The 17,631-nt window shown below is 40.4% G+C and overlaps 1 protein-coding gene across 1 annotated transcript in view; it reads right to left on the bottom strand.

Annotated features, from left to right (window-relative positions):
• Rheb (Ras homolog, mTORC1 binding) overlaps nucleotides 1-17,631 on the bottom strand; it is a 45,802-nt gene that overhangs the window by 9,904 nt on the left and 18,267 nt on the right. Inside the window, exons 2-4 of the mRNA XM_038320105.1 lie at nucleotides 9,865-9,936; nucleotides 5,941-6,008; nucleotides 416-498 (exon numbers count right to left, since the gene is read on the bottom strand). Coding sequence (XP_038176033.1) covers nucleotides 416-498; nucleotides 5,941-6,008; nucleotides 9,865-9,936 — 223 coding nt within the window. The remainder of the gene's footprint in view (nucleotides 1-415; nucleotides 499-5,940; nucleotides 6,009-9,864; nucleotides 9,937-17,631) is intronic.

The raw sequence follows: 17,631 nt of genomic DNA, 5'->3' as shown, positions 1-17,631 counted from the left end.
GCTGCATTTTTAGTCAGCAAAATCCTATTCCTCAAAGGTCTCACTTCATAAATCCACAGGACAAAGTATTCAAACAAACTCAAGCCCTTGTATTGGTAAAGTCAATTCATATTAATATATCAAAATATACAAAACTTAAAACCAACTCACTATTTCCCATTCAAATAGCAGGAAAGCTCAGCTCACATACAGTTACCATCTAGGTGCTCTCAGGTAAGCAAACAATTTTTATTCTATCAATGCAATGGAATTTACTGAGGATTCTACTCCCTATAACAATCTGATTGCTTCATAAGAAAAAAATCAGTGAAAACATTCAATGTAATAACTAATTCTGTTATTATTAATTCTAGTATAAACCTTTAAAAGGGTCTATTCATAGTAAATAAACTCAAGCAAGCAAGTAGAGTCTTACCTTTTGATTGATGTAACAGAATACACAAGAATATAACCATTAATATCTATGGAGTATGTCTGAGGAAAAATGGAATATTCATCCTGTGGAAAAAAATTAATTACATTTGAGTAGTCTTCATAGAGCAGAGTAAACAATCTTTACAAGCTTTTCATGTATTACTGAAAGAGATTAAATCAAAGAAAACAAAGTTCTATATACCAGCCAGAGCTATATAAGATGACCCTAGCCAAAAAAAAAAAAAAAAGTGTGTTCAATTCAAGAAGAAAATCTACAGTGGGGGAGCGGGGAGGAACTTTAGCAGTCTCAAGACTTATGTCATGATCTTAAGAGAATATACAGAATCATGGGACAGTCAATAATTAGCACTAAATTAACATTTGAATAAACTAATAAAGTGAATTTTTTGAGAAAGTAACAATTCTGCAGGCATGTGAATGAACCCATAAAGCTACAGTAATTAGCTAACTCATACTGACTTATGAATGAATAGACAGGAAAAATGTAAAAAGATGCAATCATGTATGGGAATTAGGTACATAATAATAGTGCTCTTCAAATCACCAAGGATAAAGTAACACAAAATGTGCAAATACACATATAGAGCCTTCTCTGGAGGATTAAGCTCGATTTCTTAATTTGCAACTCAGCAAACATGTACTCTATATAGGAATCAAAGGCTTAAAAATAAAAAGTGCCTGCCTCGTAAAGCATGAGGAGCTGAGTTGATCCTCAGAACCTACAGAAAGCCAGGGCAGTAGAGTGCATCTGTAACCCAGTGCTGGCCTGTGTGCAAAGACATGCAGATCACTGGCTCACTGGCCAGTTTGCAAGAGACCTTGCCTAAAAAGACAAAGTCAAGGGCAATTGAGGAAGACACACAACACCAACCTGTGGTCTTTACATGTGCACACACCCACTAACACCCATACACTGACACACACAATTCCCTTCCATACATAATAGTTGTCGGCTACTACAATAACTGGAATATTCACGCAGCACTACTGTAGAAGCAATATTGACAACATAACAGATCAATAATTACGATAGCTGCATATCATGTGATCACCAGGAGCTGTTTTATGGAATAACCTTCATAACGGAGATCTATCACTTTTTGGTAAAAAAAAATAGTATACTTGCATATTCATTGTATATCATAATAATGATATAATACAGTGTTGTGCCTTAATTAAGTTTTATTAATTACTTTATTTTTGGGAAATTTAATTTTTAACTATAAGTATTTTTGTTGTTGTTGTTTTGTTTCTTGAAACAGGGTTTCTCTGTGTAGCCGTGGCTGTCCTTATTCTTTAGACCAGGATGGCTTTGATATCATAGAGATCTACCTGCTTCTGCCTCCTCCCAAGTGCTGGAATTAAGTGTGTGCCACCACCATCTGGCAAACCACATTTTGCCCCCAAGACAGGATTTCTCTGTTTAACAGCCCTAGCTGTTCTGAAGTTAGCTCTGTAGACCAGGCTGGTCTCAAATTCACAGAGATCCTCCTGCCTCCCGAATGCCAGGATTGAAGGTGTACGCCACCACTGCCCAGCAAAACACATTTTTTAGTGGTAAATTTAGTTACGTCATAAAACTGTCAAATGAACCTATTCTAGTTTTTTGTTTGTTTGTGTGTGTTTGTTTTGTTTCTCTGTGTATCCTGGCTGTCCTGGAACTCAGAGATCTGCCTGACTCTGCCTCCTGAGTGCTGGGATTAAAGGCGTGCACTACCACTACCACACCATAGCTACTCTAGGTTTTTAAATACACTTTTCTATAGCTCACATTCTTTGTTTTGAAACAGGGTCTCAATGTAGCCCAAGTTTGGCCTCAAATCTGCTATGTAGCCAAGGATTAACTTGAACTCCTGATTTTCCAGCCTCCATTTCTTTAGGATCAGGATTATAGGCTTGTCCCAGGCAGGGCCTATAGTTCAGGTTTACTAAAACATCTCATCTCAAAATCAAACCAAGGCCATATATTTCATGCAAACTTAAACTAAGCAAAATAAATTAGCCACATTCCTCATTCTCTTTAGTTGAACAATTAAACCACAGTGACAGTAATGTAGTGTGCACATGTACTATCATGACATTCTGGTCAATAATGAACCACAAAGCAATTATAACTGAGCTGAAAACTCCCAACTGCCCAGTGACGTTACTGCAGCAGCACAATGAACTACACACTGCCTGTAGCAGTGTTGCAGGTTTTAGTAACTGTACTTCTAGTGGTACGAAAAGTACAGCACAACTAACTATGTGTAACACCTGCACATTTTATTTAGAGGCAAGGTTCACTATTCCGCTTCAGCCTCCAGAATACTGGGATTATTATTGGTGTGGTGTTTACCATTACGTTCTGCTAGATACAATACACGATTCCTTAAAAAATAATGTAAACACTGACTTATTTGTGTGTATGTTTGTGTGCCTGTGTGAGTTTAAAGGTACCTGCAGAGATCAGAAGGTGTCAGATCCCCTGCAACTGGAGTTACAGGCAGTTGTGAACCATCCAATGTTCAGAATGTGTTCTTATTATTGACATGGTCTTGTTTGTATTGATATAAATAGCAAAGTAAAAAGTACTTGCTATTTATTATGAATATTTATGGTATATATTTTTTTAAAATATGAAACTACTGTGTAAGTTTACTAGATAATGATGATTTTGAAATAAGGTCTCATTGTACTGTTCAGGCTGGTCCTTGACTCTAGTGATCCTCCTGCCTCAGCCTCTCAAGAAGCTGAGACTACAAATGAATAATAGTAGGCCTGGCTACAGATTATTTTTAAAAGAATGTGTCTTTTGGGAGGATGGAGGGATGGCTCAGTGATTAAGAGCACTGGCTGTTCTTCCAGAGGACCCAGGTTCGATTCTCAGCACCCAATGGCAGCTCACAACTCTCCAAAACCCCAGTTCTATGCCCTCTTCTGGCCTCTGTGCATGTATGTGGTACACAGACATTTAAGTAGGCAAAACATCCATACACATAAAATAAAATACAAAAATAAGTACGAAAAATGAAAAGAAAGTATCTTTTGAGCACCAGTCCTTACTATTTGCTACCAGCCTCACCCCCAGAACATCATCACCCTGAAGGCAGAGACTTAATCTCTAAGCTTCTACGGAGTGAGAGCAGAGCAGCAGCGGGCGAGACGCCATGCTTCACTGCTGTGAACTACACAACACACTCATCCCTGAGCTGAGGATCCTGTCAGTCTCATCACCTGCATTACCAGACCACTAAAATCACTTAAGACTGTTTGATGTGGGAGGGTCTTCTGTTTGAGTTGATTTCATTGGTTAATGAAGAAACTGCCTGGCCCATTTGATTGGCCAGCCCTTAGGTGGGTGGAGTAGACAGAACAGAATGCTGGGAAGGGAAGTTAATAAATCGCCATGCCTCTGCTCTCTGAGCCAGACTGCCATGCCTCTCCTCAGGGAGAGAGACTCAATGAAGCTCCGGCCCAAGATGGACGTAAGCTAGAATCTTTCCGGTAAGGCACCACTTCGTGGTGCTACACAGATTATTAGATATGGGTTAATCAAGATGTGAGTAAGAGGCTGGAACTAATGGGCCAAGCAGTGTTTAAATGAATACAGTTTGTGTGTTGTTATTTCGGGACATAAGCTAGCAGGCGGCCAGGAGCGGGGCAGTGGGAACACAGCCCACTGCTCCCCACTACAACTGTTTGACGCCCAACTGTACATTCATGTTTAGAGCAGAGCAGTTCCTTAGAAGAATGCACCTGTGTTGATGAGGAAAACCAGAGGATGACATTTCCTCTGCTTAGCTGCCCCTGTCAAATGAGTTCCAGCAAAGCACCCTCTGGTCTGAAGGAATATCAAGTCTACAGAAACCTTAACCTAACCTCCTGTGTAGGCTGATACCAGGAAGGCAGTAGGTACAGCAAAATTCATCTTTTGTCTTTGGGCCACTGGATAAGTAAGAACAGTCACAGGACTCAAAAAACAAACAAACAAAAAACAGGGTCTCACCTAGACTAGACTGGTCTCAAACTCACATCTGCCTCTGCCCCTTGAGGGTTAGAATTAAAGGTATGTGCCACATGCCCCACCTGACTCACAGCTTCTTAGTGGGGCAATAAACCTTGCCCCACTTTCCAGGGGCTTTAAAAAGATCCAAAGATACAAAAGCAAATCTGAAGTCCAGGTAATGTCAGAGTCCCACTCTAAGCATCTTTGCCCAGGACCCTAAGTTTAAAGCTGTTTTCCCAATATCAGCAGCTGTATCCCTCACACTAAATGTGTCTTCATTCAGGGAACAAACTGTCTATTTTAATAAGCTGTCTATTCAACCATAAGGACAGAGAGAAGCCTCTCAAACTGGACCCAATCCCTACTCAGGGATCTCCCCTACTAGTTCTGCACATCTTTCAAAGACTAGAATGGATCTGTGGGAATAGAACTGCTACTTTCTGACTGATTATGCATGCTCCACCATAGGCTCTGGGTGCACAGGTGGGGGAGGAAAGTATGTGCCACAGCACTCTCTAGAAGCTTAGAGTCACACACATTCAGGGTTTATTTGCTTACAGAACAGAAAACTCTAGGTTTCTCCAATACTAACACTACTTAGCTCAGCTATTTCCTGTTTCACACCCTCCTTCCATACTTACTTCAAAACAAAGCAGAAGGAATTAATTTCTAAGCACAGGACATGTACCATTATTTTAGGTTCATTTCAATATGCCTAGGTCCCATAAAAAAGCTTTCATTCAACACTGTAGAGACTAGACCACTCACCCACCCGCTGGCCTGACCCTTTGTGACTCTGTACTGCAAGGGCAGGAAGAGTCAGAGCTGAAAGCCCAGCCTCTTAATACTCCCCCATCCTCCAATGAACAGGGATGAATTCAGTCTAACAAAATGGTTTCTAGGAAAGGCATGACTGGGTGCCATGGAAACAAGGCAGCTAAACTGTAAAAGGACTTTTCTGTTCCCTAAACACTCTTACTTTTTTCTCCTTTGTCCCCAGTCAGTACCCCCAGCAACGCACTCCATACATCACTGCTGTGCTGATTAACCTGAATATCCTTTTTTTTCTGTGCAGGAGGAAATGGAAGAATTGATTTTTGGTAACTATTCATCAAACCAAATCAACAGTTAAATTTGACCATTACACAATCTAACCAATCTGGTGTGTACTGGCTCAAGAGGAAGTAAGCTTTACCTCACTCAATAGTTCCCAGAAAAATACTTGATATTTCTCTTAATGTAGGAAAACACAGATTATGGAAGGCCAGAAGGAGGGAAGTGATATCATTCTTTAATGCAGAATTTAAGTTCAGAAAACCATTCTTCTGTAGTGAATTTCAACCTCACTCTGCTAACAATATAGATAATGCAGATAAAACAGTTCCTCGGAGATGTGCCACAAGGCTTTACAAAGCCCAGGCAGACAGCACACTGACATTCTGCTGCACCCACAGCCTGAGGCCCCAGAGTGTGTGTGAGGGTGCTGCAGACTGCAGGGGACCCTCAGAGTTACTTACCTGCCCCGCTGTGTCTACAAGCTGGAGATGATACTCTTGCCCATTTACTGTGATCAACTTTGTGAAAGCTACAAGGAAAGAGAATAAATACTAGTTAAGTACATTAACTCTGGATTACTTGTAAGTTTGAACAATGACAGCTGATCATCTTGCTAGAAGTTCCATTAATGGAAACGAACAAGCCTTGATCTGTACCAACTGTCTCCTTCATCCGCTGGCCTGCTAGGAACTGCTGATGAAAATCAAGCTCAGGGAAACCTTGAATCCGTTCCAGAGGAACTGCAGTCGCGCAATAATTCACATCCTATAAAAACAATCTGACTGTTCTGAGGAGAGCACTTCCTCTTGGGAACAAGTGAAATACACTATGTAAAGCCTGGAGTCTAGAATGAACCGAAACCACAAAAATCTTCTATTAATTCATAGGAAGTCTGGTGTCAGAGCACAAAGAACCTAGTATTAACTGAAATGCTAAGAAGCTTTATTTAGTACATTAAAAAACAAAACAATTTTACTGACAGGTAATATAGCAATGGAACTGATGTTCTGGGCTGAAACCACCACTCTTTCTCAGCTTAAAGATCTAAGCAATTTGTCAGGACCTTCTTTCCAGTAAGGATGAGAAAAGTCAGTTCAGACTTTCAAGGGGACACAGGACTACTCACAGCAACAAACCTTAGCATGTAACCATCTGGAGCCATAAGGAAGTGGAACAGATTTCTTTTGTGTTGGTGGCTCCAGTCATTCTCCTGGCTGGCTGTCCTGTACATTGCAGGCCCAGCAGCAGAAGTTACCCTCTCCACAGCAGAAAGAGGCCCCAGTATATCTCACAGCCGAAAGGAAAAGCAAAAGACAAACGGAAATTATTCAGAAAACTAAGTGACAAAGAGAAAGGCAGGGGATTCCATGGAAACATAGGTACTCAAGGGAGGGAATCTGCATTATCCACTCCTCAATGCAAGCAGAGCTGATGGGCAGTTTCCCAAGGACTGTATATACCATTGACCCTTTTCTGGAAACAGTCATGTTAAGAAAATTGGTAAATCAGATGAAAACTGAACAAGAATAATTCAAGTTGGATAATATCCAATATAAATTCACTGAGAGCTGGGTGAAGGGCCACATATGTTTAAAAAACCCCAGTGTTTGGGAGGCAGAGGCAGATTAGAGATCAGCCTGGTCTATATAACAAGTTCCAGGTCAGCTGGAGCTACTCAGTGAGATTCTGTCTAACAACTACAACTATTACTCCTCACTTAAGAGTTCTACTTTGGCCTCTGACTTGGGGTCACCTAGCACTGCAGGAATTTTCAATCAGTGTCAGCCAGGGGGCAGTGACATACACCTTATGAGAAACCGTTCAGCTAGAATTAAAAAGTCATGTCCCAGGTTTGATGAAAATTATGTAAGAAACACTGGTGAGCAGAAAAAACGGCTACTCTTACTTAGCACTGCAGAGCTGTAGCTGTTACGAGGTATAACACAACTGTTTTGCTCAGATTACTGAAACAAAAGTCCATTTATTCACAACCACCTCCTGGACTACTGTACTAGCAGCACTGTTCCATGTGCCTTGGACGCTCCAAGTCTCTGACCATGAGCTGATGTCTCAGTGAAGAAGGGAGACCCATGCAACTACCACAGAAGCCAGTATTGTATCTAGGAAAATGGCACCAGGCAGAAATTATATTAAGCAAAAAACAAAATGATCAAAGAAGTCAAGGGGGAGGAGAGAGGATAATGAATATGAAAATGACCAATACATTCTATACATATATGGAATCATCAAGGGAAGAATAAGACCATTAAGGCAATTAGTCTAAAATATGCTAGCAATATTGTGAATAACAAGTAAAACTGAACACAAGGAAGCTGTGCATGGTGGCACCCACCTATCCAAGCACTCAAAGCAGAGACAACATGACCTCAAGAGCTCCAGACCAACCTGGGCTACACAACTAGACTGCCTCACACACCCCTACCCTCCTCCCACAAAGATATAAAATACTAGGTAAAGTCTGAAAGTAGGACATAGCTATTTACTAGTGAAGTCTCCTGCTAACAAAAGTAACAGTTTTCTAAAATTTTGGCATTTGCAAAGTAAAACAATGTTACTAAGATATGTTAAGCATCTTTAATTCATACTATAGAGGACTATCAGCAAGCCATGCTTGGTAAATCTGTCAAAGAATTTCCTAACTATAGCCAGGAGGCGGTGGCACATGCCTTTAATCCCAGAACTTGGGAGGCAGAGGCAGGCAGATTCCTGTAGGTTTGAGGCCAGCCTGATCTACAAAGCAAGTTCCAGGAAAGCTAGGGCTGTTACGTATAGAAATCCTGTCACAAACAAACAAATAAACAAACCAACCTAACCACAAATGACAGTGCCAATTGACCCTGAGATGGCACAGGTTATAAACTGCTCTTGTTCTCACCTGTAAACCATATCCCCAAGTTTAGCACACACCAGGTGGTTAGGTTAATACTACAGAAGAGATAAGAAACCATATCTGTGCAAGTAGTACTTCTGGTCTGTTCTCTAAAACAAGAAAACACATAGTTTTGCTGAATTCTTCTATTATCCTAACTACTGAAAATGACAAAGTACCAGAACTTTTTTCTTTTATAGTAATATGACACAGAATGTGCCACCACTGAACATTTGCTGTTAATAATCTATTCTGTATGATAAAGATAAGTATAAAATAGTTACTAGATTATTTCCAGATCTTGTACTTTTTTTTCTTTTCTTTTTGGTTTATGATGATAATGTGTCTTTATTGCTGAACACCAAAATAGGAAAACACCAAAGGCACAATTAAGTTATATTGATAACGGACAATTAAGTGATGGTGACACTCTTAAAGCAGTCAAGCTGGGAGTGATAACCATGTGCCAACATTCCTAACTGCTCAGAAGAATGCAATTAATTAGGAGGGAGAGAACAACTTGGAGCCCAGGCAACAAACATTGTGAGACCCATCACACAACTCTCTCTCTCTCCTCCCAAATTAACACCCCCATCCCAAAAATACATCCAAACTCCCATATTTCCAGATGGCAAAACGTTAAATTCATACTCTTTTAAGTCTTTTTGGCCTACAGACTCCTATTTACTGAGAGTCAGAGTGCCTCAGTGTTTCTACTGCAAGCTCAGAAGATGAAGGCCAACACCCTAGCTATTATATCTGCTTCCATCTAAAATGCCAACAATATACTCCCGTTTAAATCTGTATACTTCTGGTGGCAAGTCTAGTCTCAAGTGCTTGACACCCTGGCTCCAGAGTCTACCAGGGGCTCTAACAGTGAAAAGTAACAGCCTGAGCTTCCAACAAAGCAGATTCTCTGGATGTGCTGATGACCAGAATAGACCCTGACTGAGTATACTGAAGATTCTCAAAGTCAACAAAGTAAAGGCCATCGCTGGTTCTGGCTGTATGTGCCCGTTCCTGCATGTGATATGAAACACAACAGTCTTCCCGATGCTGCAGCACCTGCTGTGACTCCAGAACAGCATGTTTCCCAGCAGCCTCTTTCTAGTCTTCAAGACTCAGAGAGCAGGGTGCTCTTCGAGGTACAAGATGTTGAAGTTGTTTTCATTCTTTTCAAACTTGACATCTACACAAAGGGCTCCTGCTGAATGGAGGGGGTGGGGATAAAAATAAAACTGCTCTCAAGTCCTTTTTCTTGAAGTTGACTGTTTATGAAGGTTCCTGTACAGGACCAGATTTCTACTGATTGGGATATAACTTTCTACATGCCAGAAGAAAATGGGCACTATATAAAAAAGGATTCAGGGTACCCTGAGTAAAATCTCTGTAGGAGAAATATAAATTTAACGCATTACCCACTGCAACCCAAACCTTTAAGACTATACAAAAATAGTATAATGTAAGTCTGTAAGTAGTTGAAAACAATACTCACTGTTTTCTATGGTTGGATCGTAGGAGTCAACAAATTGGCCTTCAACAAACTGAATTGTCAATGAGGACTTCCCTGTAAAAGAGAACAAATAGTTTACGATTATTGCATATAGGGATAAAAATAACTGTTTTACAAAAAAGCTACTCTAGGACTAGAGGGTGGCTCAGTGATTAAAAGCCACCGAATTGAGTGATTAACAGAAGCCGAGTCTGATTTCCTGTACACATGTTGGGTGGCTCACAACTGCCTCTAACTACTCTTCCTTCCCATACAAGTAGTAAATAAAATAAAAGGTCAATAATTAAAGACAAAACCTATAGCAAAAATAGCTACTCTAGTAGATGAAGAAACTGAAGGTTATCAGGTTTAATTGCTATCAGAGCAATTTCAAAGGTGAAATACATTTAATTAATTTGCTTTAAATGACAAGATTAATCAATTAAACTATAACAATGTAAACATTTTTGGATATTCACAAGCATAGCTTACCAACAAGCCACAGGATAGTTAAGGGAAATTCTTTAAAACAAAGGAACAGGGGTTGAAGAGATGGCTCAGTGTTAAAGAGCTCTGGTTGCTCTCCCAGAAGACCTACGTTTGATTTCTAGCACCCACTTAGTTGCTTACAAGTATCTGGAGGTCCAATCCTGGGGACTGGATACCCTCCTCTGACCTCTACGGGTGGGCACCAGGCATACAGATGGTGCACATACATACATACAAAAAACATATAACACTCATACACCTAAAAATGTAAACCTAAATAAAGAACTAAATGAACAAACAAAAATAGGAAGGGAGGGGCAGGTACAATCCCTGCAAGTTTTTTTCTCAATTTCAGTAATTAATAAGTTTTTTGAGTATGTGTACACGCACATGGCCTGTGGAAGCGAAAAGACAGTCTTGGATGTTGTCCCTCAGGTGCTGCCCACCTTTCCTTTTAATATAATAGGTGCTTTTATTGGCTGGGCCGCGGGTCTCCAAAGTTCTACCAGTCTTCCACTTCCCTATGTCCAGAATTACAAATGCTTACCATCATAGATACCTTGAAAAACAAAACAAACAAACAAACAAACCAGAAGTGTGGGTGCTATGGACTAAACTGCAAGGGAAGTACCTCATCAACTGAGCTGGCGCTTTTACTTGTGCACATAAACTGAAAAAAAAATGCACAAAAATTAAACAAAATCGTGATGTCCATATTAGTATGTATATAATGTATCAGATTATATTCACACTTCCTATCAATCTCTTCTCCCCACCTCTTGCTGGTTCCCTTCCTCTTAGATAATTCCCCTTCTATTTTCATGTCTACCTTTTTTTTTTTTAAAAAAAAAAAGATTTATTTATTTTATGTATATAAGTGCTCTATTTGCATGTATGCCTTTATGCCAGAAGAGGGCATCAGATCCCACTATACATGTTTGCGAGCTCACCATGTGGTGGCTGGGAATTGAACTCAGGACCCCTGGAAATACTGCCAGTGCTCCTAACCACTGAGCCATCTCTCCAGCCCCTTTCATGTCTATTTTTAAAATCTACAATCTGCATCGAAGAGAAGATAAAATTTTTAAAGAATTTACTTTTTCTATTATTTTAATTAGCTACTTACTTTTGGGGGAAGTTGAGATAGGGTTTCTCTATGTAACAGAGCTGGCTGTCCTAGAACGTTCTTTGTAGAACACCTGGATAGCCTTGAACTCAGAGATCTGCCTGTCTCGGCCTCCTAAGTGCTGGATTAAAGGTGTGAGCCACAATCCAAGCCAAGAATTCTTTAAGGAAGCTCTGAGTCAAGATAATTTTCTGTGTTGTCCTTGAATTCTGACTGCTCTACTGCAGCTTCATGTGTGGTTTTTTTTTTTTTTTTTAAAGATGGTTGCCACAAGTGTTACTAGGTTATCAGCTTTGTTTGTTTGTTTTTCAAGACAGGGTTTCTCTGTTTAGCCTGGCTCACCTGAAACTAGCTCTGTAGACCAGGCAGGCCTTGAACTCACAGAGATCCGCCTGCCTCTGCCTCCTGAGTGCTGGGATTAAAGGCACGTGCCACCTCTGCTCTGACGGTTATCAATTTTTAAAGAGTAATATGAAAGAAGGCATTTTATTTAAAATACCAGAGAATTCTTTTACAATGGTTGAAATAGGACGAAGGGATGCCCAAACAAATACTATTTTGAATTTCCCAGGATCACCAGTACAGAGCCTGTATGTTAACATTGAGGACTTACTCCTCTATATGCTTCCTTAATGCCTCCTGGAACAGGTTAGAACAGGGCCCACCACTTGTGAAGACAAACTGTGGTCTTGTTCATGTCACTGCCAATCTCCTCTTTCACGTCCTCAGAACAGTATTACACGTGTTCTACAGGCTTGCTAGGTTTAACTCCAGCTCCAGAAGGTATTTCAACTCCAGCCCTATACTGCAGGCAGGGTGTAACTACAGTTTGTGCTCCCGATTCAAACTCTCACAGGCTGAGGAATGACTTCACACTGAGAAGCCATAAAACTGAAGTTAATTCATAAAAATAGCACCTACCCACTCTACCCACTGAAAACAGTTGGCACTCATTTACTCCTCACCAGCAGCTCAATCCTCATTACGATCAACATCAACTCCCAACTCTACCATGGTCCACAGGACCAGACCTGCCAGCTGAGTCCACGTCTCTGAGCTCACCTTCTCAGATCCAGTCACCACTGCTCTGGTTCTGCCAACCTCCTGCTGCCTTGACCTTTTTGTTCCAACCATCATCACTCTCAGATTTCTGAGTGTATGACTCATTCCTGTCATTCTGTTGTGAACACATGTCAGTTCTACATGGAAGCCAGCCCCCAAACCACCCTACCTAAGGTAGCACCTGTTCCTAAGAGTCCTGTTGCTAGTAGCTATTAGTCATCTCTTCTCACCACTGGAACAATCAGCATTAGTCTACTGAGACTGACCTGATACATTGCAGACATTCATTTAGAAATGAATGAAATCAAAGCTCAGCCCTCATCTCTTCCATTCAGATAGTTTAACAGTGCAATTCATTAGCATTTATTGGCACTAATCATGGGTCTGTCCATGATACAACAGCAGCTTAGGAACTACACAAAGTTAAGTGGACTGTGTCTAAATGAGACCAAGTTAGACATGCCAATGCCATCAATAAACAAGAATCTAATGCAAATTTTAGCTACTCTTTCAAGTAGCAAAGACAACAAAAGAAAAAAAAACTTCTTATGTAAGTAAAACTGAGTAGTTAGAAAACAAATTCTTTTCCAAAAAATTAATTTGCAGGCCCAGAAGAACAGGACCACCTCAAAATCCACCCCATCTATGAACTGCTAGAACACATGACGGGGGAGGGGGGATAGATAAGAGAACGAACACACACACACACACACACACACGGAGAGATGGCTCAGAGATTAAGAGTACTGGCTACTCTTTCAGAGGTCCTGAGTTCTATTTTCGATTCCCAGGAACCACGTGGTGGTTCACAACCATGAGAACTGATGCCCTCTTCTGGCATGCAGGCATACTCGCAGGCAGAACACTGCATACATTAAAGAAACGTGTGGGGGGGTGTGTGTTCACATTATATATCTCTTAGAAATTTATTTGCTGAGTTTTATACATGTATACAATGTATTTCAATCATATTCACCTCCTCCTACCTTCTAACTCCTCTTGGGTTCCCTTCATTCTCCTCTCATGTTTAAAAAAAAAAAAATAAAAAAATGAGTGCTGCCCATATACGCAAGGGTGTGAAGCTATTCACAGGAGCATGGTCAACCTACCAAGGACAACATTCATTTAACAACAACAACCCCCCTGACTCTCCCTCCCCTAGCAACCATCAGCTATCAAGAGCTCATGGGCTAGAGGTGGGAGCTAGTGTTTTTCACGGTAGACTGTTGACTGGCTTGATATTGTCCAGGTCTTGTTCAGGCAACCACAGCTGCTGTGAGTTCCTGAATGCAGAGGTCCTGTCTGTCTAGAGACAGTTTTATACCCATATTTCTCTGACCTCTGGCTCTTTAAATCTTTCTGCGCCCTCCTTCAGATGTTTCTTGAGCCATGTGGGACAGTGTGATACAAATATCCCATTTATGGCTGAAAGCTCTAAGAACACATTTTCTGCATCTTGACCAGTGTGAAGAGACACTCTATTTAAAAACTACAATTCTTGTTGCACATACAGAAGTCCCCCTGATACAACAAGTCATTTGGGTAAAAGCAAAAGAGGTAGTCTAGCCAAAAATCTCAACAAAGACCAGTAAATTATTGTCTTCCTAAGCAGTAAATTGGGTAACATAATTTAAACCCTTACTCTTTATGGTGCTAATTGAATTTCTCCTTCTGAATGGCCCCTAGAGGAAAGGTATTATTCATTAGCAGAAGTGGGGCTGTGAGCAGCAGGGTCTCCCTTGGGTCTTCCTCCCTTGGACTTTCCTCCTAAGGGGGAGAAGATCACTAATTACTGAAACCTAGACAGGAAGGCTACACTTAGCTGTACTACTGTCTTCAGTAGAAAGTGGAACACTAGACAACTGTCACTGAAATCTTTCTGAGTCAACAAGAACAATCATCTTTGTCAATAAATCACACGGAACCCTGTGTTCAAGTGCTCTCAGCCCCGCTACTGTACTCTAGCTCCCAGGGACACCTCAGCAGCTTAGCTCTTATGAAAAGTCAAGTTCCGTGTGGTGCATGTTAGCAGCTACTAACATCAAATTATATTCTTCACAAAGACCGCCTTTTATGATTCCCCCTCACAATACCCAGCATTTTCTTTGGCTTTTGTTTCTAGCAAATGTAGGTTCTGAAAACACGAGTTACTTGCCAGCAGACATGGTCATGCTCTAAATTTGTATGATCTGAGAGAAGAAACCCAAATTTATCATTTTTTTTTTCTTTTAGGAATGCTACAGGAAAACAACCCAAGAGTGACCTGAAATAACTGAAAAGTTCATGTATGGAAAGGCACACATCTGCAAAGCAAGGGACAATCCATTCAGTAACCAACAGTACACGTTATAGGGGTCTAAAGAAGAGCCAGCTTCATCCAGTTGACTAAAATATACTTCTCTTTCCAATAGAACAATTGCCCATATATATATATATATATATATATATATATATATATATATATATGTGTGTGTGTGTGTGTGTGTGTGTGTGGTGTGTGTGTACACACACACACACACCACACACACACACACATATAGAGAGAGAGGATTTCTCTGTAGCTTTGGAGCTTGTCCTGGAACTAGCCCTTGTAGACCAAGCTAACCTTGAACTCACAGAGATCTGCCTGCCTCTGCGTCCCGTCCCCACCCCCAGTGCTGGGACTGAAGGCATGTGCAACAGTGCCCAACTTTCAACTGTCTTAATTTTAAAAATCAGAGAACACTATTATTTATTTTTGAAATTTCTCAACTTTCATTAGGCAAGATTAGGGCATTATGTTGGTTTGTTCATTTGTTTTGCCATAATAAAAAAGCATTTTAAGTAAGTATTCTACTCTATTTTCTCTAAAGGTGTATGTTCAAGGTTGTCACTGAATCTCATGCTTTGTGATTATCATAAACTGTATATCACTTATATAACCACTTAACTGTTTTTGGACTAATTTTGAACTTGTTTTTATGTTTCTTCTCTTAAAAAACTACCCAAATACCTCTATTCCCATACCTAGCATTCTTTACTAAAACACTTTACCTGTTACTGGTTCACTTGGCTATGACTGGCAGGACAGGGTCTTTGTTTTGTTTTTTTGTTTGGTTCTTCTAACTAGATGATCACGTCATCAGGTAACAGGGTTATCCATTACCACTACTGTACTAAATCTAGAACACAATCATTCCGGAACACAATGACTCCTCTTCTTTGAAGTGCTGGAGACTATACCCAGGGACTTAAACACACTAAGGACAAACTCTTAACACTGAGTGACAATCTCATTCTACCCCCAATTCTTAACCTGCAAGATAGTGATGTCCTATACAACCTAACAGTGGCATCATTTGTAACCTCACCTCTACAGCACTTTGGTTACCTGTCTTCTTGCTATGCCAGGAAGCAAGTGCTGGTCACAATGACCCAAACTACTGTTCCTGTGCCTAGCACCTGCTAAGGACCAGTCAATCAGTCTTGGGCATTCAGCCAACATACTCTCTTTCCAGCAGTCATCACCCCACCCAGAACAACTCTGAAGCAATGTTTTCAAAGTGAGGGTAATGAACCACTGAGCCATGACCCACACTGTTTTCTTAAGAAACAGAAACACTGGACTTAATGCAAATAAAGGTGTTGGGAAATTTTTGTTTCAAATTTGGAACACTTATAACTAGGTGACGATATAAAATGTATGATTATAGGTTGCAGCTGAAAGGGTAGAAATATACTTCTATAGAGTAGAGTTCCACAGTGTAATGGCCAGCACTCTGACTCAGAAATATACTACTGTAACCTTGACTCTTAATTTCTAACCTCTACAGGCTTTGCTTCCTTTAGCCCCAAGATAAATCACTTCCTTCCACTCCTTGGTCAGAAATCTCTAATTTCCTTTTTCTAAGCCTTCTGACAAACCTGTGATCCTAATCTAGTCAACTGCTACTGTGAGGTGGTTCAGCATCTTTGGGCCTTAGGGTTCATAAGCTAGGTCTTCTCCTCTAGCCACCTCTGTAACTTCCTTTTCTTCTACACTAGCAGTTCTAAGTGCTAAGTGTACAGAAACAGATCAAAGCCACAGCCTAGGCCAAAGTAGGCCTGAGACAGCAAACTCCAAGGGAGCAGACAAAAGCACAGGAACAGTAATAACCAACGGGATAACTAGAACTGTGACACTGACTGTACCACAAGGAACAACCATCTGAGCTTTGGATTCACTGGCACCTAGAAGATTATCCAACAGAATCTCAGACAGCCCCAACCATACCTATTAGAGGAAAAGATGAGTAGAAAAGGTAAGATCACATGCTACTCCACAAAGAGCAACACAATACCAGTAAAACCTAAGACCCTAAAAGTAAGACCTGAACAACCAAATATGGATGAACCAGAAGAAAATGATCTAAAAAATAACTCAAGAGAATGTTTGAAATTCTTAAAGATGAAATGAGAAATTACCTTAAAGAAATGGAGGAAAAACAAACAAAAAATTGGAAGATATAAGCAAATCACTTAAAGAAAACCAAGAAAAAGAATTCAAACATATAAAAGAAACTATTCAGGACTTGAAAACTGATATAGAAAAAATAAAGGAGAATTAGTTTTCTACCTTCAAAAAAAGAAATCAGCAAAACAAAACCTGTACATCAAAAGGGAGATGGAGAGATGGCTCAGAGGTCAAGAGCACTTGGCTGCTCTCTCAGAGGACCCAGGTTCAATTCCCAGCATCCACAAGACAACTCACAACTGTCTGTAACTTCAGTTCCAGGGGATCTGGCACCCTCACAGAGACATACATGTAGAAAAAACACCAATGCACATAAAACAAATTATTTTTTTTTAAAAAGGATGCAACTGAAAAACTACTGGAAAACACACCCTCAACTCACTCTCCCAGCTGGTGGGTGATAAGCTAGAACTTCTAGATGTGGCTGTGGGGACAGTGTTCCTACAAAACTGCAATCCCGTTTGCTCTTTCCTGTTACTGCATCGCTTCAACCTTCACTCCTAATTTCAGCAGTTATACAGAAATGTTTCTATAGCCAAGGTCAGCTCACAAGCCATCTATCTTTCTTCCATTTGCTTGGGAACATTTCATCCTTCTATAA

The sequence above is a fragment of the Arvicola amphibius genome, chromosome 2 (assembly GCF_903992535.2).
Source record: "Arvicola amphibius chromosome 2, mArvAmp1.2, whole genome shotgun sequence".
Classification (NCBI taxonomy): Eukaryota; Metazoa; Chordata; class Mammalia; order Rodentia; family Cricetidae; genus Arvicola; species Arvicola amphibius.
This window is presented reverse-complemented; position numbering and strand designations above follow the sequence as displayed.